This window comes from Electrona antarctica, assembly GCF_951216825.1.
Source record: "Electrona antarctica genome assembly, chromosome: 17".
NCBI lineage: Eukaryota > Metazoa > Chordata > Actinopteri > Myctophiformes > Myctophidae > Electrona > Electrona antarctica.
In genome coordinates this window covers 16,477,294-16,502,526 of record NC_136798.1, presented here as the reverse complement: position 1 = coordinate 16,502,526, position 25,233 = coordinate 16,477,294, and the positions used below count along the sequence as shown (strand labels likewise).

General features: G+C 45.0%; 1 protein-coding gene across 1 annotated transcript in view; it reads left to right on the top strand.

The window, feature by feature from the left end:
* The window catches only part of phip (PHIP subunit of CUL4-Ring ligase complex), a gene marked incomplete at its 3' end in the record, with an annotated part of 67,591 nt that extends 42,690 nt beyond the window's left edge, over positions 1-24,901 (top strand). Inside the window, exons 26-40 of the mRNA XM_079526308.1 lie at positions 2,254-2,378; positions 5,253-5,335; positions 6,502-6,613; positions 8,126-8,187; positions 8,440-8,595; positions 11,230-11,350; positions 12,606-12,731; positions 14,018-14,096; positions 14,190-14,252; positions 14,986-15,138; positions 17,339-17,491; positions 18,558-18,769; positions 19,172-19,431; positions 23,307-23,459; positions 24,105-24,901. Of these exons, the coding sequence (XP_079382434.1) occupies positions 2,254-2,378; positions 5,253-5,335; positions 6,502-6,613; positions 8,126-8,187; positions 8,440-8,595; positions 11,230-11,350; positions 12,606-12,731; positions 14,018-14,096; positions 14,190-14,252; positions 14,986-15,138; positions 17,339-17,491; positions 18,558-18,769; positions 19,172-19,431; positions 23,307-23,459; positions 24,105-24,901 (2,655 nt within the window). The remainder of the gene's footprint in view (positions 1-2,253; positions 2,379-5,252; positions 5,336-6,501; positions 6,614-8,125; positions 8,188-8,439; positions 8,596-11,229; positions 11,351-12,605; positions 12,732-14,017; positions 14,097-14,189; positions 14,253-14,985; positions 15,139-17,338; positions 17,492-18,557; positions 18,770-19,171; positions 19,432-23,306; positions 23,460-24,104) is intronic.
* Between the last annotated feature and the right edge of the window lie 332 nt (positions 24,902-25,233).

The window sequence follows — 25,233 nt, the reverse complement described above, 5'->3', positions numbered from 1 at the left end:
ACAATTTAGGCATTTAGCAGACGCTCTTAATCCAGAGCGATGGAACCAGAAAATGGCCACCACTGCTATGCCCTATAGCACCTTTGAATATACTGTAACGATATTCATTGGATATAAAAACCAAACAAACTCATCAATCAAGTCTTTCTGTATTTTTTTCTTCCATAACTTTAAAAAATTAAGACCAATACAATAATGTTAAAATAACGACAACTATCTCTTCTGTGGTTCTTGTCATGTTTTACTCTTCGCTGCCACAAGCTCCTGTGCAGCTTTCTTGGCTTTGACCATCTCCACCAATTCCTTATACCTTCATACAGTCCTTTTTGTAGCTGTGTGAAGAGCTGCATCTTTATTTTATTGGGCTTTCACTGTAGAAAGTGTCATGCTTTAGTCGTAAAATGCACAATACCTTCCATATGAGCTTAACTGCTCAAGTTGACATGATTCACCATCTCTGTAGACTATTGGGGTTTAAGTTGTCATTCATTAGAACAAAACTTCCATTTAACAAACATAAATAATTATTATAGTGGAAAATAATGGAGCAAAACGTGCAAAAATGCAATTCTGAGGTCAATGACCCCTCAAGGTCACCAGAGGTCAGTCAGAAAGTGGTTCCACGTCTGAAATCAAACCTTGGGGTGTGTAGATGATATTCTGAAAGTTTCATGCTTTAGTCATAAAATGCACAATACCTTCCATATATGAGCTTAACCGCCGCACTAAAGGCAAGTAACTTTTGCGTCAGTTACACGTAACTTGAGCGTGTAGGTATTTTAAACTTTTTTTCATGTCATCATTGTACAACAAAGTATAATAAAGGTGGTTAAACAGACTAAATCGATTTCGTCGATTATAACAAATCTTACATTTATTTCATGCCAATTCGTTAATAATAATAATGATAATAAAACCTGCTTCTCGATTATTTGATTAAATTACAACCCGGAAGAGTGGGCCAACTGAGAAGTCTGGGCTCCTCAATGTTAAATTGGCTATTTTTAGAATAAATATATGCTTTGGAAAATAAGGTAAAGAGAACATGATTTGAAACATGTAACAATTAGCTACGCAATCTGGGTATAGCCATAGTCATGGCATAAACAATACATTGAATGGTAAATTTAGGTCTGGTAATGTAAAAAGGCCAATTTCGCACAGAGGTGCTAGACTTCTGAGGCGCCCACTCTTCCTGCATCCACCTACATGAGCAAGAATAAGTCGATTATTGGTCATAAATATAATTTTCGGTTAATTGCCCAGCCTTACTAATTGTTTGACAAATAATTTCAGAAGCAATGCCATACTACCACTTGTTTCCAAGGTAATGTGTAAAACGCTATTGGAAGAAACAAAACAAAAAAAAAGACACACAATCCTAGCAGTAAATCACGACAAGCACGGCAGTAAAACCTCTTTCACCGCCATGATCCATGTATTTTTATTGCCGACCCTCAAACGCTTGTGGAATATTTTGTCATCGTTGCTTTGTTACTGTGACAGGTGTGACAGCGGCGCTGGTGTTTGACTTTCAGGAAGACTGCAGATATTTCTTGTTCATTTGCGCTGCTTGTCACGACTGAGAGCTGTTTGTGTGGTTGGTTCACGGCGCTTTCAAGTCATGGTCCCACACGAAATGAACATCCGTCCACTGGAAAATCTCTATCTTAGAATTCTCTGAAGGTTTCTTAGTATTTCTTTTTTATCACTTAGATTTTTATTTATTTTTTGAACAAACACACAATAGCAAAGGACAAACACAGCAAAATACAATAAAGTCGACAATGCGTATCAAACCTTGCTCATTACATCACATATTCCTAGACATATTCTGGTGTTCCTCATTCCCCCATGCCCTCATTGTTCATGATCAGGTCATTGAATATTGTCCATTTGGACCATTTGTCCTCCATTTGTTCCTCCTGCAGTCTCAGGCGATGTGTCAGTTTCTCCATGAGCTGTATCTCCTGAATCAACTCCTCCCATTGTCCCTGTGTTGGAGGCTCCTTCTGTCGTTTCTTAGTATTTCATCTGTGTGAAATATGGTCGCAGCCGTCGAGGTTTCTTAGTATTTCATCTGTGTGAAATATGGTTGCATCTGCCGATCTTGAAGCGCGTGTATATAGTTTGTTTTGGGTACATGTGTGTACATGAATTGACGCAAACCCTGACTCTTAACCCTTTGAGCTGGATGAAGATTCATTTGTCTTTGGTGTTTTACATATTTTGCTTTGGGTGTTTTGTGTTCAGGAGCAGGAGCTGATGAAGATTGTTGGAATCAAGTACGAGGTGGGCCTGCCCACACTGTGCTGTCTCAAACTGTCCTTCCTGGACCCTGACACAGGCAAACTGACAGGAGGCTCTTTCTCTATGAAGTAAGTTTGTGTGTAAATTATTACTGTGCGTGAGTGCGTGTCTGTGGGGGTGATGTTCTACAGTCTTTGGTATTCATCAAATTCTTAGTACCCCTGATTTATTTACTTCTTCGTGGGGGGGGGGTTTCTTAACCCATTTTGGGAAGGAACCCCTTTTGGTGTTAGCATTATGTTATGCTTTAGCTATTGAAAAATAGCAGATCTACAAGCTCATAGCGCGCCACCGAGTGGCGCGCTACGAGCTTGTAGATCTGCTATTTTTGAAAAATCGAAGAACGACTGACATAGAAACATAGCTTTTTCAGAAAACTGTCAGGATTTAGAAGACATTTTTAGAATCTGATCTCAGGTCAAAATGGGTTAAAAGTAAATAAGTAAGTAGTGACTTATTTATACAGCGCCTTTTTTACACCAAGGTTGCAAATCAAGCAGACAGAATACAAAAATGTTGTAAAAAACAAAACAATGACATGCTGAAGAGATAGATCACGCTCCCAGATGGTATAAAAACCATGAGCCAGGGAATAGAGATGGCCAGATGGGTCTTTATAAGACAGGGCAATACATAATTCTAAACAGAGGAAATTCAACTGACATTCTCATAAACAATAAATTGTTGTATGGTGTACATTTTGGGAAATTGTGTTTGAAGTTTGAACAGATATTCCACTCGCCTCCATCATTTCCCATGTAATGCTCCCATAGGCTGTGACGTCTCGAATGGAAGTAATATTACCTTGCAGATGCTTGACGGCACTTCTTGACAAATACAGTACATCCGTTACATTTTCTATTTTACTGTAGAAAGGCTTCCAGAGCACACGCACACATTTATGTTGTTAAAAATAAAATCACTGTATTTTTTTTTAAACTCTAGCTTTAGCGGAATAATATTTCATTTAAATGTTTGTGCTCCATGATCAAATAGCTGGTTTCAAATGCTAGTCATGTACATTGTACAATGTACATTCATAGGCCAATATTATTAACCCATTTTGACCTGAGATCAGATTCTAAAAATGTCTTCTACATCCTGACAGTTGACTGAAAAAGCTATGTTTCTATGTCAGTCGTTCTTCGATTTAAAAAAAATAGCAGACCTACAAGCTTGCCCACTACCCGTACAGTCGCCTTTTTTCAGAATTGTTTAATTCATTAAAATGTAATTTCCATATGTTACAAAACAACTGAAATTGTTTATAATGTATATCGTCTCTGTCGGGTGGAAACCTCATATGTCCAAATCTGTTACTTTCCATGATCCAAATAAAAAAATGGCAAAAGCAGCAGATCTACAAGCTCAAAACGCGTCACTTCGTGCCACATTTCGAGTTTGTGCCTCTGGTACTGTATGTCGCTGTAGTATGATCAAGTACTGCATTAATTTACGAAGAATAACAAAAAAGCATTTAGAATATGGAGATAAGGGGTTGCTGCCCGACAGCAACGATATGGAGTAGTAGTATGTACATATCTGATATTGTCACTTACACGTCTGTTGCCCTGCCATTGAATGTGTTCTAAAAGTGCTTGTTGAGTTGTATACGTCTATGTTTAGAGGTAGTGCAGTTGCTGTCCTAAACTCTGGGACAGACCTTGTAGATTGCACAGTCCCTCTTCCGTTTAAGCCTGGCCCTCTAGTCTAGAGCTAAAGCAGACCCAGTAAAATCCTCCGTTTAAGCCTGGCCCTCTAGTCTAGAGCTAAAGCAGACCCAGTAAAATCCTCCGTTTAAGCCTGGCCCTCTAGTCTAGAGTTAAAGCAGACCCAGTAAAATCCTCCGTTTAAGCCTGGACCTCTAGTCTAGAGCTAAAGCAGACCCAGTAAAATCCTCTGTTTAAGCCTGACCCTCTAGTCTAGAGTTAAAGCAGACCCAGTAAAATCCTCCGTTTAAGCCTGGCCCTCTAGTCTAGAGCTAAAGCAGACCCAGTAAAATCCTTCGTTTAAGAGGGCGTAAAACTTTACCCATAAAGATGAACCTGTGAGGGACCCGTGACACGGTCCCTTTTAACACTCTCAAGAATTATTAAATGATCAATTTACGATTTTGCTGTCTGGTTGAGTTGAGGCCATGTGGCTCTGTGGCTAGATGTGCATTTGTGCGTCACACTCACACTACTGGATTCGCTATGAGCATTTTCATAATTTTGTATTAAATAATCTGACATTTATTTATATATTTATTTTGTACACAAAACATCCTCTGTCATCTCCCTTGCTCCCCCTGGTGTACAAATTAAATAGGGCACATTCTTGGGATGAAACAAACCACAATAAACAAATATTAATATATTACAAATATGTTTATTTGTGCACAATGTTGATGATAATTAATTTAATTCCATGATGCAGTGGTTCTCAAAGTAGGGACCGGAGATCCCAGAGATCCTTGAGTGGGTTCCTAGGGGGTCCCCAGCTAATTTAGTTAATACAGTATCAAAATTGGTTTGACCACTTTAATGCTGATCTACAAACGCACAACGTGTCGTATGGCAATGCCATCTGATATTTTCAAAAATATCTTGAAATCAAATATTAGAAAGAATGTGGAATATCTTTGAAACATTTTAACAAAACAAATCTTGTATGGGTGTCCCTGGCACAACATATTTTCTGATAGAGGTTCACGGCCAAATAAATATTAATTTGGGGGTCCTTGACATGAAGTTGTTTGAGAACCAACCACTGCAGTGCTAATAACCCATGATTGTGTTGAACGTTGGTTATGAGTTGAAATTACTTCTGTACTAATTCCACATCACCACCATCTTCACCCGCCTTATTGTTTGTTACTGGGTTCGGTCGGTATGCTGACTCTCTCACTGTTCTGTCATAGTCTTGGACTAATTTGCATATTTGACTTCGGGTTGCCATAGGTACCATGACATGCCTGATGTCATCGACTTCCTGATTCTGCGGCAGCAGTTTGACAATGCCAGAGACAGACAGTGGAGTATAGGTCAGTACCTCTCAATGCATCGTAGCATGACTCGATCATACATGGTGAAAATACATTTTTATAAATTGATGTATTTTAAACCAGTCATGGTGCACTTACTGGCATCTGACTCTGTGGAAATTCTGAAACTCTGTGGAAAAGAAGAACACAGTTTGCTGGCCATGTACTGCTACAGAGCTGATCATGAGGTTATATCTTCTCTTCTTCTCTGGAATCCTGCCTCAAAGCAGACCAGAGCTAGAAAACTGTCATTCCCTGATGTCATCGCTAGGGACACATGCATCAGTAACCAGGAACTGGGAATGGAAAATTAAGGACCGGGAAGTCTGGCGTGGCATTGTGAAATCCATGATCTCGACCACGGTCGAAAAATGATGATGATGCTGTGGAAATGTAGACTCATAGCGAGGGTTCACTGATGTTTCCTCCCCGTATATGAGGAAACATCAGTGAACCCTCGCTATGAGTCTGGCCACGCCAGGCTAGTGGAAATGGTCTCATCTCCCGTGAAAGTGTATAAATTAGGCCTGTTGGTTTGTTTCTCAAGTTTGGATAATGTTCGGAAACCATAGTAATGAGGTTTTCCCATTTATGTATGTCTAAATCATTTGCACGTGCGTGTACAGTTAGGCTACTTTACGTTTTTTTGGTGGCCTTAGAATAGATGTAGAGCTATTTGACAGTGCAGAAACATTATTCCTTGATGCATCAATTAAGCGTCAATGATGGAATATGATTAAGGATTACTGTGATTATGGTAAACTCACATATCACACATACCATAATTCACTGGCAAAAATAAATAAAAAATGAAAAAGACTCCACTTTGGGAACCACTGGCCTCCCTAGAGCATGTGCACAAGTTGGTTGTGAGGGGCCTTCAAATGGCCGGCCTCTCCAAAAAGGGGGCCAAACAGTTAACAAGGTACTTCTCAGTATCAACCATTATAGGAAGCCGCTCAGTTTTGGAGGCGTTGTTTCCTTTATCCATGATTCCTGTCTGCTGTGTCTGAAGCATGTCAACTGTATTGTATGTAACATTGTTCTGCCCTATAGCCACGCTTTCCTATTGTCTGACTGCACTGGCAGAGTTTATGTCCTTTGTAACAAGGTATTCTTGTACTTCTGTTTATGTGGACATAAATACATTTTTCAAATGTGTACAGGTGACAGGTTCCGGTCAGTGATTGATGACGCATGGTGGTTTGGAACCATTGAGAGCCAGGAGCCCTTCCATACGCAATATTCCGACAGTCTGTTCCAGTGCTACAATGTCTGGTGTGTATGGATATATCTACTCACAGCCCTGGAAAGGGAACTTCCACTGGAATTAACCACATGTTATATGGCTTTACATACAAGGAATTGAGGTGCAATGTTTGACTGTAACAGAGCAACGACCTGCTGTCTACAGTGCACGAAATAATGTGACAACCAGACATGAAGAACTTATTATAGTCATATTTTGTATTCAGAGTTCTCGCAGACACATTTCAATGTTTTTCGTTGACATGAGATGTTTATAAGATAAGATGTTTCTTTTAATTTTATTTATATGATTAGATAGATTGTGTTTATGAGATAAGGGGCTCCATTTTCATCACAGCCGTTACCCGAAAATTACGAGTATAGGAGCTTGCTCTGTCCCTTAATGGTATTTTGCTCCAGCGTCACCCGCTATCTATTATGCCGACACCGGTATTTGCGCCTAGAGGTGTGGTCATGGGCGTGTTGGCACGCTTTCCCCTAAATTGCTATTTTGGTCACACACATTTGGGAAGGCGCATAGTGGAGTTTAAAAGCACCCGTAAAGCTATAATGCCAAATTTGTTTGGTATAGCAGCACAAGTGAGACTTCAAGGCAGCAACACATCACTCTTCCATGGGCTATAGACCGTAAGGCTATGAAGCAATATAGAACTGGGCATAACGGGCAACGGATAAGGGATCTCTTAAAGGGGATACAGTGATTGGTTTAATTATTGTAATGCCCAAACCACACCTATGCATAATGTAACGGGTAACGGAGGTGTTTTAGGGATTTAGACAGGTAACCAAAATACCAACTTTAGTGGGGGAACATCCCTTCCCACTACTAAATCCCCAAATAGTGTATTTAGAATGCTCGAACGAAAATGGAGCCCAAGATGTTTTCTATAAGATTGTAAAATGAGATAGATAAGATAAGAGATGGCACACTTTGGTCATACTTGTAGGGTACATTTGGTACATTATCTTACAATCTGTTTTCAACTGGGGTTGTAGGGTTGGATCAGACTTTGAAGATATGGTTGCTTGCTTGGTTGCTTTGTCGGCCAGCATCAGAGTTTAGAATTTTGGCTGGTTGAAGACCAGGCGTGCTGCGGCATTCTGGATCAATTTGAGAGGCACATGCCGGTAGGCCAGTAAGGAGAGAGTTGCAATAGTCACGTTTTTTTATATGACTGATGTCTGAATAAGGGACTGGGCTGACTCCATCCTGGGTGAGGAAGGGTCTAGTCCTTTGAATGTTATATACAGTATATATATCTGTTATATAGACATTTTATGAATGCAAGAACAAATGGCTTCTATTTCACCATGCTAACCATTCAGGAAGATTGGACTATTGGAATCGTCACAGTCGGCTCTGAGACACCGGTCGAGTAGACAGAAGTGGCATCTTATAATGAGCATAACACGAATTATATGATGATAAGGTTGTAAAGTTAGAGCTATATGAAACCCCCCATAAATGTATGCATCGAGTTTACAAATTTGATTTTGTTGTCGATGTGTTCTTTGTCCTAGCTGGGATAACGGAGACACAGAGAAGATGAGTCCGTGGGACATGGAGCCCATTCCTAATGAGGGTGAGTCCCTCTCTAGTGACATGCAAACACACACACACTCACACATACACGCGCGCGTGCGCACACACAAACACACACACACACACACACACACACACACACACACACACACACACACACACACACACACACACACACACACACACATAAATGGCACCTGAACATATACACACACATTACACCATTTTTTCACTTCTATCACCCCCCCCTCTTTCTTCCTCCCCCTTACTCTCGTCCATTCCCTGTCTGCAGCATCGTTCCCAGATGAGTTGGGTCTGAGTGTTCCGTTGACAGAAGAGGAGCAGAGGGAGTTGCTCTACGTCCCGATGGAAGGAGAGTGGGGCTCCTGTGCGCGCTCGGAAGAGTGCGAACGCATTATCAAAGCCATCGACCAGCTCTGCACGCTCGGTATGGTGTCTTCTTGCCTTAAATAAAATGTTCTGTGCGCTATATTCATTCCATAACTCATAAACCTAAGCTGAACTTTCACCGCTCATGTGACCAAACTTAACCCAAGAGAACTGAGGCCCCGCAAAATGCCCTCATTTTACGCAAAGTTAGTATTTGTTGAGGACTATTTTTGTTTCTGGAAGCTTTAGTGCATGTACGCAGTATGCACGCACGCACGCACACATGCACGCGCAGTCACGCACACACACACACACACACACACACACACACACACACACACACACACACACACACACACACACACACACACAAACACACGTATTATGAGATCATCAGCCACGTCATCTAAGCTAGGATGGGAAATGGCCTGTGAAGACGATTTCTCATAAAGCTGTTAAAGCCCTTCTCGTCCATGCTGATTTCACCATGATGTCATCTGCCTGGGTCATCCACATGAGCCTGCATTCTACGTCTGTTAACAGCAATACATGGCAAACATGCCAGGGAGATACGGTAGCATTTTGAATTCCAGTAAAATTATGTAAAAAGGCATTTAAAAGGCATCACCACATCATTCCATATGCATACAAACTCCCTCTAATAATAGTAATAATAATAACAATAATAATAATAATAATAATAATAATATAAACGTTATTTGTATACAGTAGTACATTTCATACAGAACATGCAGCTCAAAGGGCTTTGCATTAACAGTGCCACCTGGTGAACACCAGTTTTGGCCCTCGTTGCCACCGAAGCCCGTTATAAATAAAAGAAAGCAAATGAAATTCTATTGTGCATGTAATGTGCATGTCATCACCTGACATTAGAGCAATTTTCAAAATATGGATATAAAAAAAAAAAAAAAGGCAAGGTGCCAATGGCACTCGCGGCCACCAGGGGCAGGCGTCCAAAGGCGTCCTGTGGCACTGAGACAGTTAAAATTACTTTAAAGCAAACAAACAGGAAACAGATTAAAAGGAAGCAAACAAGAAAAAGAAAACAAGAGAAACTTCAAAAGAAAACAGCCAAGATTCTTAAGCAAAGCACATAAACAATGAATAAGAAATAAATTAAATAAATAAATAAGTAAATGACCTTAAAAGTATTGTAAAGAGTAAAGAGTATTGAAGGCCTAAGTAAAAAAAAAAAGGATATGTTTCAAAGTGTCAGATAAGATTTCAACAGAGCCTGTCTCTAACCTCATTATGTAAGGTTCCATAATTTGGAAGCATAATTGAAGAAAGCTGCATCTACAATCTTCTCTTATGCATATCTAACAAGCCTGCAATAGAGGATCAAGGGCTTGTGAAGGAACATAAAACAACAGGGAGCCTGTGATGTAGTCTGATCTTAACCCGTTGAGAGCTTTATAAACAAGTAGAATGACTCTAGAATCGGCTCTGGAAGACACAGGGAGCCAGTTGGTCTGTAGCTGTAGACTGGAGTGATGTGTTCTCAGTTTTTAGTTTTTGTTAGCAGACTAGCAGCAGAGTTCTGAATAAGATTTGACCTTTTTAATGAACCTTTTAGTTTTTTTGTATTTTTAAATACAGTAGCAAAAATACTGATAATAGCAGGCTAATAATCGATTATAGTCAATTATGAGAAATGAATGTGTGTGCATCAATTCATTGAAGTATAATACCGGTATTAATGTTCTAGGTTTTCAGTTAGTCTTGAATTCCATAGCCTTAGATTGAGCACTGTTGTTGATGTGAATGATGAAGTCATATTTGGTGATAATGAGAGCAGTCAGCTCAGAGAATTCTGAGAGAGATAGTGATATCAGTATGTGCCTCAAGAGGCCTGTATATCATAATGATAAGTAGGCTACAACTGGTTCAGGTTTAAGGGCACTAGGGCAAGATTTTCAAAGGATGAGAACTTACCCAGGTCGACCTTTGTACAGCTACGTAAACCTTTCTGTGTGGATAGTGTCAAGTCCACCTCGTCTTTGTTCCTGTCTCACTGACTGATGCCTGAATAAGGCGGACATGCCTCAATATGTGTCACAATGCTATCCATGTCCAAACAGGTTGTACAGAAGTTAAGTGTTAGGTTTCAAGTACAGTGATCTTCTGTAGCATTTCATGGCAGAGGCCGACAACCTTTTGTCAGCATGACGCTATTGTACAGTATGACTGTCTGTGAAGAGTTGAACAAAATAACTCAAGAATGAAAAACGATCGATCACAGCCCATGACTGCCTTCAAAATCAAAATTTATAATTCTAACATAGTTCAGAAGATCAAAGAATCTTGAGAAAATGTGATAAATATGGAATATGTTTTGACAACATTTTAACAATGCAACAAAAATATGTTCAGGCTGGGGATTCACAGCGAAATACATATTAAGTTGGGGTCCTTGACGATGTTTGAGAACCAGTGACCTAAAGGTCATAGGTTATTGCGTTTGCAATAATGTCTTGTCAGGCTTCAAAGCTGCAGCTATATATGAATGTGGTCTTATATTACCGTCTTCATTTAAAGGTTTGAATTGATTACAACCTCTATATTTATGCCTAAAGTGAACCCTGTCTCGTCCCGCTGAGTTTTCCCAATTACTAACCTTTCCTTTCCTGTTCTATTTCCAACCCCCACCCTCCCACCACCCTCTCCTCAGATGTGGCGGCTCCATTTGCCTTCCCAGTCGACCTCCAAGCCTACCCCACCTACTGCACCGTAGTGGCCTACGTCACTGACCTCAGCACCATGCGCCAAAGGCTAGAGAACCGATTCTACAGGTACGCCATGCCTGCAAGCCTGTCTGTGAGTGGCTGGGTAATGAAAATGAAGCCAAGTCTCTGTCAGGTGGAAACCTGACAGAGTCTAAATAATTTACTTTTCAGGATTCAAATAAGAAAATAGCAAAAGTAACAGATCCACAAGCTCAAAACGTGGTGCTTTGTGCCGTGTTTCGGGCTTGTGGATCTGCTACTTTTGATGCTTTTGTGTGACGCTGTAGTAGGATCAAGTAGTGAATCAGTGCCGTCGCCAGGCGTACATGCAGTCCGCACTGTGCGTAGGGCAACACACCGAGGGGGGGGGCAACAAAATGCACCAAGCCGATCCTCATAATAATAATTGTCTCCGCGGCTCTGCCGCTTTATAACGAGCCCTGTGCGTGTGTGCGTCCTCGAGTTGCATGCATGCCCATATGGATCTGCAGTGCTCAGAGCTGAAAGGAGATTGCTGCCCGACAACAGCAAAATGTAACATTGCTGTCGGGCAGAAACCTTGTATATCTTTGCAAATTTATGCCCTACTTCATCGTACAGGTGGGACACACAAAAGTAGCGGAAAATGCCGATCTACAAGCTCACAAGGCGCCCCATCGCGATGCGTTGTAAGCTCGAAGATGCTTGCTATTTTTTGAAAAATGTTGAAAGTGAAAGTGGTAAAGTCTGCGGGTTTATACATATTTAACCAATGAAAAGTATGAACAGGAGCTTTTGACTAAATAAATAACTACATTGAATCCATTGGAGCACAGGTACTTTTTTTAATTTCCTGAAAAGTAACAGTTTGGGTTTCTGCCAGGCTGCAACAAAATGAAACATTTTTTACAGCTTCATTGACAATGCAATATATATCGTTGCTGTCGGGTAGAAACCTCCTATCTCCATATTCTAACTTTATGTGGGTTTTTTTTTTGTAAATTAAACCCCTAGCGTCACACAAAAGCATCAAACGTAGCAGATCCGCAAGCGTAAAACCTGGCTATGTTTTGGACATATGAGGTTTCCACCCAACAGACGATATATGTACAATACATTTATACCGGTAGGCTCCACCATTATCAAAATTATAAAAAATGCAATAAAGCTACAGATTAATTTCCATTGCGGTCCTTGAGGATGCAGGTGTAAACAATAATGAATGAATGAGTGATTGCGTGTGAGTGATAACGTGCACAGGGTTTCACATTGAAAGGCCCTGTGGGTCTCCGTGGGGCTAGAGAGTAAACTGTATGCTGACATTAGTGTGTTGTGTGTCCAGACGTGTGTCGTCTCTGATGTGGGAGGTTCGCTACATCGAACACAACGCCCAGGCGTTCAACGAGCCGGGGGCGTTCATCGTCACCACCGCAAAGTTTGTCTCCGACCTCATGCTGCAATTCATTAAGTAAGTCTCCTACTGTATGATTAATTAAGCAATAATATACCAGAGGGAGTGCTATACCATGAGGTATTGGCACTGCTGTGCCACAGACTGTGGCTCACACCAGGGCCAATATCTCACAGTGTGGCACACCTTCAGTGTAGTGTTTATAGCACAGACAATTTTCAAATACTACTTGGATGTCAAGACATTGATGACACAAGTTTATTATGAAAGTTTATCCCATGACAAACGTAGTTCCTACATTCCTTCCCTATTCTAGCGCATCCAGGTGCAGGTTTGTAAGTGGAATAAACTTGATTTGGCTCATTTGGGCTATTTAGCTACAGGGTGTTAATTGGTAATTATCATCAAAAATGTAATGTAAGTCATTATCATTAATTTTCACCCAGTAGCAAAATTATGCTTTTATGTTATTGGCAACAGGAGATAAAAGCGCTCATTAGAATGACTCAGTCAATCAAAATGCAAGTTTGAAACTAACTGTGGTACAATGCGTGGGAAATGAATGTGATTGAATGCTTGCCTCTTGTTAAGCATGTAAATTTAATAAGGCTGGTTCAGTCAAAATGTTCAAATATTCAGAAATGTTGCCATTTGGACATTTCAATAATGGGATGGTTCAGGGTTCATGTGCAATTGTGCATGTGGAGCTGATGAGTTCAATCGCTTACAATAATTATGTTGCCATGTTGATCTGCCCCTGGCTGCTTGTGGGTGTTTAGGCTACTGTTGTGTTGGAGTGAAGTGGTTAATTGGTGGTTATTTGGCCATAGCAATCTTTTGTTTCACCTCTTTGAACAAAACTGCTTCATAAGAACAATTATAGCTAATGATAGACTGATGATAGCCTGCTTCGCTGAACAACATTACAACATTACACTACAAATTTCTTTATGTAGACATAGCACTATATAGTTTATATGCATAGTTTCATTATATAGATATATTCCACTGTTATGTTCGTAGCTTACGTATGATTCATGATAACTAGTCTTTATGTATATGATGTATCGTCATGTTTTTATTTTGTTCTTGCTTAATGTAAGTCGCTCTGGATTAAGAGCGTCTGCTAAATGCCTAAATTGTAAATTGCAATGCAACCGGCTTTTACTGATTTAACACAGACAAGATGCCAGTACAGCTTCTTGTTTGGACCATGTGACATGCAGTGTCTGTCAACCTCTGCTCCTAATGGTAGACAAACGTCTCCTCTATTAATGTAAAATGATCTTACTCATACATTCTCTTTCCTTCTCTTTTCATCTCATCTTATATCTCCTTCCCAGGGACCAAAGTCTGACAGACATCATTCCTCTGTATAAAACTATGAAGAAGGCTACTTTCTCTGATGATTCTGATGATACGGTTAGTGCGCGCATGCCGAAACCTTTTTATCTGCAGTTTGTTCCTGTCTTGTTTTGCAACTCTATCTTACAGTGTTTTCCGATGTCCATGCAGGATGAGGAGGAGGAGGAGGATGAAGATACTAACACTCCTGGAACATCCACAAGAAACCAAAAGGTAACGTGTCAAACCACTGACATCGCGTTAATTCATGTGTGGACTACTATTCATCGAGAGAACAGTAGTTCATGCAGGACATGGGAGTCATACACACCTCAGCTGTAATCAGCTGTCAGTCCGCTGAATGTTTTCAATCAGCCATGCTTGAGCTTCTACACTCTAATCACGCTCATTCCCACAACAAGGCGGTTCGTACATATGGCTCCCTCCTACACTGGATCTCTGCTGTTAAATTGATGCCACACGCTGCTGCTGCTTCTGGCAAGGATTGCCTCCACCACCACCACAGCCTTCACCTTCTAGTTCAGAGTCTCGCATGGCTCAAACGTGTTAAATTGAATGTTAAACTGAAATTCATGTGCTCATGGCTCTAAAGTGAACTGGAATTCAATGTTTGCATGGCTCTAAATGTAAACTGAAATTCAATGTTGCATGGCCCTAAAGCTACAAACTACAAATTGCAATTTGACTGATTACATTTCTTGCTATAGGCGTGCTCTTGTTCTAAAATTGAGGGGCATCTTAAGAGCGGAGCCATCAACGGAGTCGTATAACTGTAGTGCAATTGTTGCAATAAATGGTTAAATCTCTTTATAGATGGATGTGTCATGTATTGTCCTTTTGACGACCCCTCTCATTTATTTACAAGCTCCTGTCATGTTTTTCATTTAATACCTTTATCGTGTATGTATTGATTGATAGACTGATCTTTTTATTTATTTTTCCGTAGGGGCGGCGACCCATGAAGCGCCAGGTGCGTACGCGCCCTCCGTCCTACGACCCCCAGGCCTGGAGGGGGCGCTGTAAGGAGCTGATGGACCTCATCTTCCAATGTGAAGACTCTGAGCCTTTCAGAGAACCTGTTGATCTGCAGGAGTACCCGGTACCTTTAACACACCTTTCTGTTCTACGCATGCTGTTCGTTAATACGGTTCATCACCCTTTAATACAGTGTTTCCCAAACGTATATCCTAAATATATGTTCCTATATCTATATATTTTTAAATTATTATAAAAAGGTTTTTAAAAAATTGTAAAAAGAAAATGTAAAAATGCAAAACAAACTAAAAACATAATCACTCATTACATACCCTACATACTGTACATTTTCATAAAGTAGAGAATTTAACAGTTCTCTGATTGTCTTGTCCAGTTCTGAAATAGAAGTGATTATAATGTATACTATTTTTTGTTTCAGAGACTGAATATTTCCCTTTTGGGTCTCGAGTAGAAACGTTTGGGAATCTCTGCTTTAAAGCATTGTTGATATCTCTCTTCTGACTGCCCTGTCTCTATCTCTCTCCCTCTTTCTTTCTCTCTTTAGTTCTCTACCGCTTCCTCCCTCCCTCCCTTTATATTCTATAACAGTCTAACAGTTAGACTGATAATTCAGAAGAGAAAGAGGGCAGTCTAACTCATTCTCCTGCCCTCTTTCTCTTCTGAATTATCTGCCTCTTTTTAACTATCTATCTTATTCTATCTCCCGTTTCCCTCTCTAATTCTCCCATCTCATTCTCCCTCTTTCTTTCCCTCTTTAATCTCTATCATTCTCTCTTTCTGTCTGTTATCTGACTATCTCATTATGTCTCTCTCTCTCTCTGTATCTCTTAGATTCTCAATCTCCCTCACATTTATCTCCGCTTTTTACGTGTCTTTCACTTCTTGTGACCCCATACGTTCCTCTGCTGTCTCAGGACTAACTAACCCATACAGTACGTTCCTCTGCTGTCTCAGGACTACCCCATACGTTCCTCTGCTGTCTCAGGACTACCCTATACGTTCCTCTGTTGTCTCAGGACTACCCTATACGTTCCTCTGTTGTCTCAGGACTACCTACCCTAACCCATACATTCCTCTGCTGTCTCAGGACTACCCTATACGTTCCTCTGCTGTCTCAGGACTACCCTATACGTTCCTCTGTTGTCTCAGGACTACCTACCCTAACCCATACATTCCTCTGCTGTCTCAGGACAACCCCATACGTTCCTCTGCTGTCTCAGGACTACCTACCCTAACCCATACATTCCTCTGCTGTCTCAGGACAACCCCATACGTTCCTCTGTTGTCTCAGGACTACCTACCCTAACCCATACGTTCCTCTGTTGTCTCAGGACTACCTACCCTAACCCATACATTCCTCTGCTGTCTCAGGACAACCCCATACGTTCCTCTGCTGTCTCAGGACTACCTACCCTAACCCATACATTCCTCTGCTGTCTCAGGACTACCCTATACGTTCCTCTGTTGTCTCAGGACTACCCTATACGTTCCTCTGTTGTCTCAGGACTACCTACCCTAACCCATACGTTCCTCTGCTGTCTCAGGACTAACTAACCCATACAGTACGTTCCTCTGCTGTCTCAGGACTACCCCATACGTTCCTCTGCTGTCTCAGGACTACCCTATACGTTCCTCTGTTGTCTCAGGACTACCCTATACGTTCCTCTGTTGTCTCAGGACTACCTGCCCTAACCCATACATTCCTCTGCTGTCTCAGGACTACCCTATACGTTCCTCTGCTGTCTCAGGACTACCCTATACGTTCCTCTGTTGTCTCAGGACTACCTACCCTAACCCATACATTCCTCTGCTGTCTCAGGACAACCCCATACGTTCCTCTGCTGTCTCAGGACTACCTACCCTAACCCATACATTCCTCTGCTGTCTCAGGACTACCCTATACGTTCCTCTGTTGTCTCAGGACTACCCTATACGTTCCTCTGTTGTCTCAGGACTACCTACCCTAACCCATACGTTCCTCTGTTGTCTCAGGACTACCTACCCTAACCCATACATTCCTCTGCTGTCTCAGGACTACCCTATACGTTCCTCTGTTTTCTCAGGACTACCTACCCTAACCCATACATTCCTCTGCTGTCTCAGGACTACCTACCCTAACCCATACGTTCCTCTGTTGTCTCAGGACTACCTACCCTAACCCATACGTTCCTCTGTTGTCTCAGGACTACCTACCCTAACCCATACATTCCTCTGCTGTCTCAGGACTACCTACCCTAACCCATACGTTCCTCTGTTGTCTCAGGACTACCTACCCTAACCCATACGTTCCTCTGCTGTCTCAGGACTACCTGCAGATCGTCGAGTCTCCCATGTGCTTTAGCACCGTTCTGAGCACGCTTGCTGCGGGCAAGTACCAGTCTCCCATTGAGCTCTGCAAAGACGTACGGCTCGTTTTCAGCAATTCCAAAGCTTACACTCCCAGCAAGAAGTCGCGGGTAAGACCGACTGACGCTCGCAGCATCGCACACATTCACAAATACTCATACTCAATTTACAAGAAAGCACTCTGCTCATGCCATGTGGACTTGGTCTGAAGCTCAACTATCCTTTCTGCTAGTCTTTCAAGTAGTCTATACATTTCAAACGTGCACCAATGACTTCCACGGCGGAATGACCCTGCCCAGTGCTCCTTGATAAGCTTGAGCATTTGTCATTGCCTGAGCTCATCCAACCAAGGGCAGATATGTACAGTATATCAGGCCCTCGGTTGGATAATTTGAAGGCAATGATGAAGGGCAGGTGATAACATGTTTATCACATAACCATAGTCTTATTTACTCACAAAGACAATCAGAAAATGGCATTTGATCAACACTTTAAATATAGATAGATAGATTCATTATTACTGTCAACGAAATAGTATAGTACCTCTGGGATTTCCAGAGAGTCCCCGACTGTTTTGATAGATTCTTGACAGTGTGGGAGAGAGAGTCAGCTCAGCCTCAGGTGTGTTGCTGGCATGCCTCACTTTTATTAGTATGCACCCATCCTGTGAAATGTCGAAGGTCGCTGTTTCCAGAGCCATTGAGCCATTGAGTTGCGGAGTTCATGCAGCCCTGGAGTGTGACAAGCTGGATTTTGATATACATTGTTTTCAACGAGGACAAGGGTGGCGCAAATATCAGCAATTTTAGGCATGTGTGCAACATGGCAACTGTTTTAAAGTATTGTACAGTGACAACTAAAGTCTCTGTAATGTTTATGTTGTACTATTACTAAAAAACGATCTAAAATAAATGGATTTAAGATCATTAAAGCTGAGCTGTTGCCGTGAATTCTACCAAATCAGTTGCTAACTTAAGGCCCGTACCGGGAATTGAACCCGGGACTCGCTGTCAGGCATCAGAGCCTAATAGTGAGAATAGTTTGTCACTCACAAGCGCAAGTTTAAAGTGCTTTCAGTAATTTTATCACTACCCTCAACAAGTATTGTCGACATTGTATATTTGATATGATCATATTGACAGTTTACACACACTGTGCTGTCATGTCCCGGCCCAGATCTACAGCATGAGTCTGCGCCTCTCTGCTCTGTTCGAGGAGCACGTCGGCTCCATCCTGGCCGACTACAAGGCCATCCACGGCCTGACAGACAGACGGACGCGACAGGGGAAGGACAAACAGACACGGCACACGACGGACAGACAGACACGGCACACTATGAAGAGGAGGAGGCCGAGGAGCGAGTCCCCCGCCAGCAGCACTGCCTCCAGGTACCGTACAACCACATAGACAGGGGATCTTTAACGTTGTTAGCTGAGAGAGAGAGAGACACAAAACCACCTTGCCGAAAGTAGCCGATCTACAATCTCACGTTGATCGACAATTTTTGGCTAAAGTTCTCCTCAGAATAGGGATACTACTCGTGCTAGGGTTCAGATGGTTAATGTAAAACAAAATAAAAAATAAATTATTCTATCACACTGTAGTAACTCTGAGGACCTCCTAGGGGTCCCGGACCCCCTGTTGAAGACCCCTGACATAGACATAGTTCTCTTTTCTACTTATGTCGTTTTATACTAGGAATAAATGAGCAATAGTCATGATGACGTGTGTAAGTAATCATACCATTATAGCGTTCTAACTAATGCCCTCATGCTAACCCTTCCCCCCAGCCCAGAGAGGAAGAGACGGGTCTCGTCCCGGGGTGGTGGTGGTGGTAAGAGGGAACCATCACCTCCCCCGCCCCCCTCGCGGACTGCCTCTCTCAGGCACAGCCTGGCCCCCAAGACCCCCCCACAGCTCCTCAACGGGAGGGCTGACACACAGGCCGCAGGGCGCACGCGCAGCTCCGCGCGTCATTCCGTCAACTCGCCCCCCTCCGCCTCCACATCCACCCCATCGTCATCACACAATAACGCACACAGCGCGACAGGTGAGAGCAGTGACATTATGAAATGATGCCAAATTACGCTATTATCTATGTTGTAGTAAAACTGCGACATCCAGCAGTGGCTGAATGTTGTCTAGTCACGTCCTCGGGGGGGGGGGGGGGGGGGGGGGGGGGGCTGATGAATGAATATCAACATCCTAATACCCTTTACGTCCTCTCTGGGGGGGGGGGGGGGGGGGTAATCACCTGTCAGTGGGGAGTGTTGGCTGGGAGGAGGAGTAGGACTAAGGCCCTTTACGTCCTCTCTGGGGGGGGGGGGGTGTTGGCTGGGAGGAGGAGTAGGACTAATGAATGAATATCAACATCCTAATACATCCTAATACTGGGGGGGTCAAATTATGACAGGCAATTCCTGCTGTCCAGTCAAAAAACACTTTGTTTGAAATAGACACTCATGCTTTCCAAGGTGTGATTTGGGGTCATAAGGATGAATACAAAATGAATATCAACATTTTAAAACCAAAATGTTGAATTGTGGGTTTGAGCTCACATGCCCTTTTGATGTAAATCAAAGGGGGGGGTAACTACCTGTCAGTGGGGAGTGTTGGCTGGGAGGAGTAGTAGGACTAAGGCCCTTTACGTCCTCTCTGGGGGGTGGGGGGGGGGGGGGGGGGGGGTAATCACCTGTCAGTGGGGAGTGTTGGCTGGGAGGAGGAGTAGGACTAAGGCCCTATACGTCCTCTCTGGGGGGGGGGGGGGGGGTAATCACCTGTCAGTGGGGAGTGTTGGCTGGGAGGAGGAGTAGGACTAAGGCCCTTTACGTCCTCTCTGGGGGGGGGGGGGGGGGGGGGGTAATCACCTGTCAGTGGGGAGTGTTGGCTGGGAGGAGGAGTAGGACTAAGGCCCTTTACGTCCTCTCTGGGGGGGGGGGGGGGGTGTTGGCTGGGAGGAGGAGTAGGACTAAGGCCCTATACGTCCTCTCTGGGGGTAACTGGGTAACTACCTGTCAGTGGGGAGTGTTGGCTGGGAGGAGGAGTAGGACTAAGGCCCTATATGTCCTCTCTGGGGGTAACTGGGTAACTACCTGTCAGTGGGGAGTGTTGGCTGGGAGGAGGAGTAGGACTAAGGCCCTTTACGTCCTCTCTGGGGGGGGGGGGGGGGTGTTGGCTGGGAGGAGGAGTAGGACTAAGGCCCTATACATCCTCTCTGGGGGTAACTGGATAACTACCTGTCAGTGGGGAGTGTTGGCTGGGAGGAGGAGTAGGACTAAGGCCCTATATGTCCTCTCTGGGGGTAACTGGGTAACTACCTGTCAGTGGGGAGTGTTGGCTGGGAGGAGGAGTAGGACTAAGGCCCTATACGTCCTATCTGGGGGTAACTGGGTAACTACCTGTCAGTGGGGAGTGTTGGCTGGGAGGAAGAGTAGGACTAAGGCCCTATATGTCCTCTCTGGGGGTAACTGGGTAACTACCTGTCAGTGGGGAGTGTTGGCTGGGAGGAGGAGTAGGACTAAGGCCCTTTACGTCCTCTCTGGGGGGGGGGGGGGTAATCACCTGTCAGTGGGGAGTGTTGGCTGGGAGGAGGAGTAGGACTAAGGCCCTTTACGTCCTCTCTGGGGGGGGGGGGTGTTGGCTGGGAGGAGGAGTAGGACTAAGGCCCTATACATCCTCTCTGGGGGTAACTGGATAACTACCTGTCAGTGGGGAGTGTTGGCTGGGAGGAGGAGTAGGACTAAGGCCCTATATGTCCTCTCTGGGGGTAACTGGGTAACTACCTGTCAGTGGGGAGTGTTGGCTGGGAGGAGGAGTAGGACTAAGGCCCTATACGTCCTATCTGGGGGTAACTGGGTAACTACCTGTCAGTGGGGAGTGTTGGCTGGGAGGAAGAGTAGGACTAAGGCCCTATATGTCCTCTCTGGGGGTAACTGGGTAACTACCTGTCAGTGGGGAGTGTTGGCTGGGAGGAGGAGTAGGACTAAGGCCCTTTACGTCCTCTCTGGGGGGGGGGGGGGGGGTAATCACCTGTCAGTGGGGAGTGTTGGCTGGGAGGAGGAGTAGGACTAAGGCCCTTTACGTCCTCTCTGGGGGGGGGGGGGGGGGGGTGTTGGCTGGGAGGAGGAGTAGGACTAAGGCCCTATACATCCTCTCTGGGGGTAACTGGATAACTACCTGTCAGTGGGGAGTGTTGGCTGGGAGGAGGAGTAGGACTAAGGCCCTATATGTCCTCTCTGGGGGTAACTGGGTAACTACCTGTCAGTGGGGAGTGTTGGCTGGGAGGAGGAGTAGGATTAAGGCCCTATACGTCCTATCTGGGGGTAACTGGGTAACTACCTGTCAGTGGGGAGTGTTGGCTGGGAGGAGGAGTAGGACTAAGGCCCTATACGTCCTATCTGGGGGTAACTGGGTAACTACCTGTCAGTGGGGAGTGTTGGCTGGGAGGAGGAGTAGGACTAAGGCCCTATATGTCCTCTCTGGGGGTAACTGGGTAACTACCTGTCAGTGGGGAGTGTTGGCTGTGAGAAGGAGTAGGACTAAGGCCCTATATGTCCTCTCTGGGGGTAACTACCTGTCAGTGGGGAGTGTTGGCTGGGAGGAGGAGTAGGACTAAGGCCCTATATGTCCTCTCTGGGGGTAACTGGGTAACTACCTGTCAGTGGGGAGTGTTGGCTGGGAGAAGGAGTAGGACTAAGGCCCTATATGTCCTCTCTGGGGGTAACTGGGTAACTACCTGTCAGTGGGGAGTGTTGGCTGTGAGAAGGAGTAGGACTAAGGCCCTATATGTCCTCTCTGGGGGTGACTACCTGTCAGTGGGGAGTGTTGGCTGGGAGGAGGAGTAGGACTAAGGCCCTATATGTCCTCTCTGGGGGTAACTGGGTAACTACCTGTCAGTGGGGAGTGTTGGCTGGGAGGAGGAGTAGGACTAAGGCCCTATACGTCCTCTCTGGGGGTAACTGGGTAACTACCTGTCAGTGGGGAGTGTTGGCTGGGAGGAGGAGTAGGACTAAGGCCCTATATGTCCTCTCTGGGGGTAACTGGGTAACTACCTGTCAGTGGGGAGTGTTGGCTGGGAGGAGGAGTAGGACTAAGGCCCTATACGTCGTAACTGGGTAACTACCTCTCAGTGGGGAGTGTTGGCTGGGAGGAGGAGTAGGACTAAGGCCCTATATGTCCTCTCTGGGGGTAACTGGGTAACTACCTGTCAGTGGGGAGTGTTGGCTGGGAGGAGGAGTAGGACTAAGGCCCTATACGTCCTATCTGGGGGGGGGGGGGGGGGTAACTACCTGTCAGTGGGGAGTGTTGGCTGGGAGGAGGAGTAGGACTAAGGCCCTATACGTCCTATCTGGGGGGGGGGGGGGGGGGTAACTACCTGTCAGTGGGGAGTGTTGGCTGGGAGGAGGAGGAGGACTAAGGCCCTATACGTCCTATTTGGGGGGGGGGGTAACTACCTGTCAGTGGGGAGTGTTGGCTGGGAGGAGGAGTAGGACTAAGGCCCAGTGCAGTGGTTCTCAACCTTTTCTGGATCGGGGCTCACTTATTGGTAATCTCAAAAGCATACACAGCCCACCCATCTGACCACCATGTTAAGTGGTCAGACGGGTGCATTTTCAGAGCACGTTTATGTTGATGATCAATCAGTTGATTGTGTTCTGGCTTGGATCAATGGAACTGATCCAAGCATCCAATGGAGTACAGTACTTCTATTTATCAGTATCACACAAAAAGGAAAATAATGTTATATTATCATTAAAATCTTAGTGTTTTGTCAATTATTCAGAGGCCCACTTATATAACCAATATCCTCACAGCCCACCAGTGGGTCCGTCCCACAGTTTGAGAACCACTATCCACAGGTCGTGGTGTCCCTTTACTGTAGCTGGTTAACTGTAAAGAACCCTCCCTCTCTGTGCTGGTCAACAGATCCTCCTGCGCGCTCCTTACGCGCTCACAACAACCCCGTGGCGGCTTCCACTCCGCTGTCCAGCGAGCGGTCAGTGCTGTCCCCGGCCCCGGAGAGCAGCCCCGGAGGTAGCACCCGTCGGAAACTCAGGACCCCCGTGCGCCACACGGCTGGTAAGACATGGACCGTTCACTCTGCTCTGCTGCCCTCTGGTAGCAGGGTTTCTTTCCCCAGGCCATCAGACTTATGAACTCTAAATAGTCACAGTCGAACTACAGTTCAACCGATTGTGCTCTGGCTATGTGAAATCCCCTTATCCTTTACGCTGCCTGCTGAGGACTCCTTTGCTGTGACATATTTTATATTTGGTATGGTCATTGTGGATTTTGTCTTATTATCAACTGATTATGATTTTATTAGTTTACAATAAACAAATAAACAAAATTCCATTCAACTGTGCACACTGCATTTTCTATTTATTGAATGACAATAAAAGCTATCTATGATGCTAAAACAAAGAGCCAGAGACTTATTTACACTTTTATATACACACACGCGCTGTACAACAAAAACGACATGTGTTTACAACAAAAATGTGTGGATATGCTCGTTTTCAGCGCAGAATGAGATTGGCAAAGTATAAAAGTATAAATGTAGCCAGAGCACTTTACAAAGGCTTACATTGAACTGTAATGTTCTTGTAGGGAAGAATCATATCTTATATCATGTAAATGCATTGAACTTGACTTGGACGAACACACGTCACTGACATAGCCACTCATATGTACATGTACTCATATGTATATATGTCTCCACAGGCTCCCCTGCCAGATTGTCGCCTCACAGCATGCCTCAGCTGAACGGCCACACCGGTCACATGACCCTGGGCGTGGGCAGGAGGGGGCGGAGACCCCGAGTGGACGCACCGCCACCGCCGCCCAGCCCTCCGGAGGTCACGCCCCCGGCGAGCCCTCCGCGACCCCGGGGCCGACCTCCGGGCAAGAAGCGAGGCAGGAAGAGCAAGCAGGAGCAAGAGGAGATGAGGAAGAGGGGCAGCGGTAACGACCACGGAGGCTCCACCCCCGAAGAGGAACTCGACCAATCCACGGGCGAAGACGAGGGCAGAGCCTCCTCCGCCTCGCAGGAAGCGGTAGTCTCTCCGCCGAGGCGGCGTGGCCGGCCGCGGCTGCACAGACCCGAGGAGACTCCTCCTCCTCCACCGCCACCCGCCACCCAAACGTCCGACCCCCCCACGGCCAGGAGGCGTAGCAGCAGACGGGCCGCCGAGGAGAGCGTGTTGTCACCTCCCGCTCAGATGACACCTCCTCACCACCGCCCCCACACGAGGACGTCTCCTCAGGAGGGTGACGAGGACGAGGGGGACGGGGAGGAGGGGGACGGGGAAGAGGGTGGGGAGGGTGGGGAGGACGGATCGGGGGGCTCGATGCGCACGCGGAACCAGGGCCGGCGGTCGGCCTGGTACATGGAGGAGGACTCCGAGGAGGAGCAGAGGCAGCTGCTGTTCGAGGACTCGTCAATCACCTTCGGCACCTCCTCCAAGGGGCGTGTCCGCAAGCTCACCGAGAAGGCCAAAGCCAACCTGATTGGCTGGTAACAGAGACACTTAAGACACATGTTAAGGTGCGTTTGGTCTTCGGTGCCGCTGTGGTCAGAATGGGCCGGAACGGAACAGATCAGAACAGAACAGATGCAGAGAGACAGATATATTCGGCTGTTCGGTTCATGGGATAGAGGAGTGTGGGACTGGGTTGAGGTCACTTTTGGTGGTTTGGTTTCTGTGTGTATGTGTGTGTTTACGTGTGTGCGTGCGTGTATGTGTGTGTGTGTGTGTGTGCGTGTGTTTGTGTGCAAGTTGTGAGATCGTAGACGTCACCGGCACGCAACCAACTATAAACCAGGCTTACGTGGGTGGAGTGCCACCGGTCT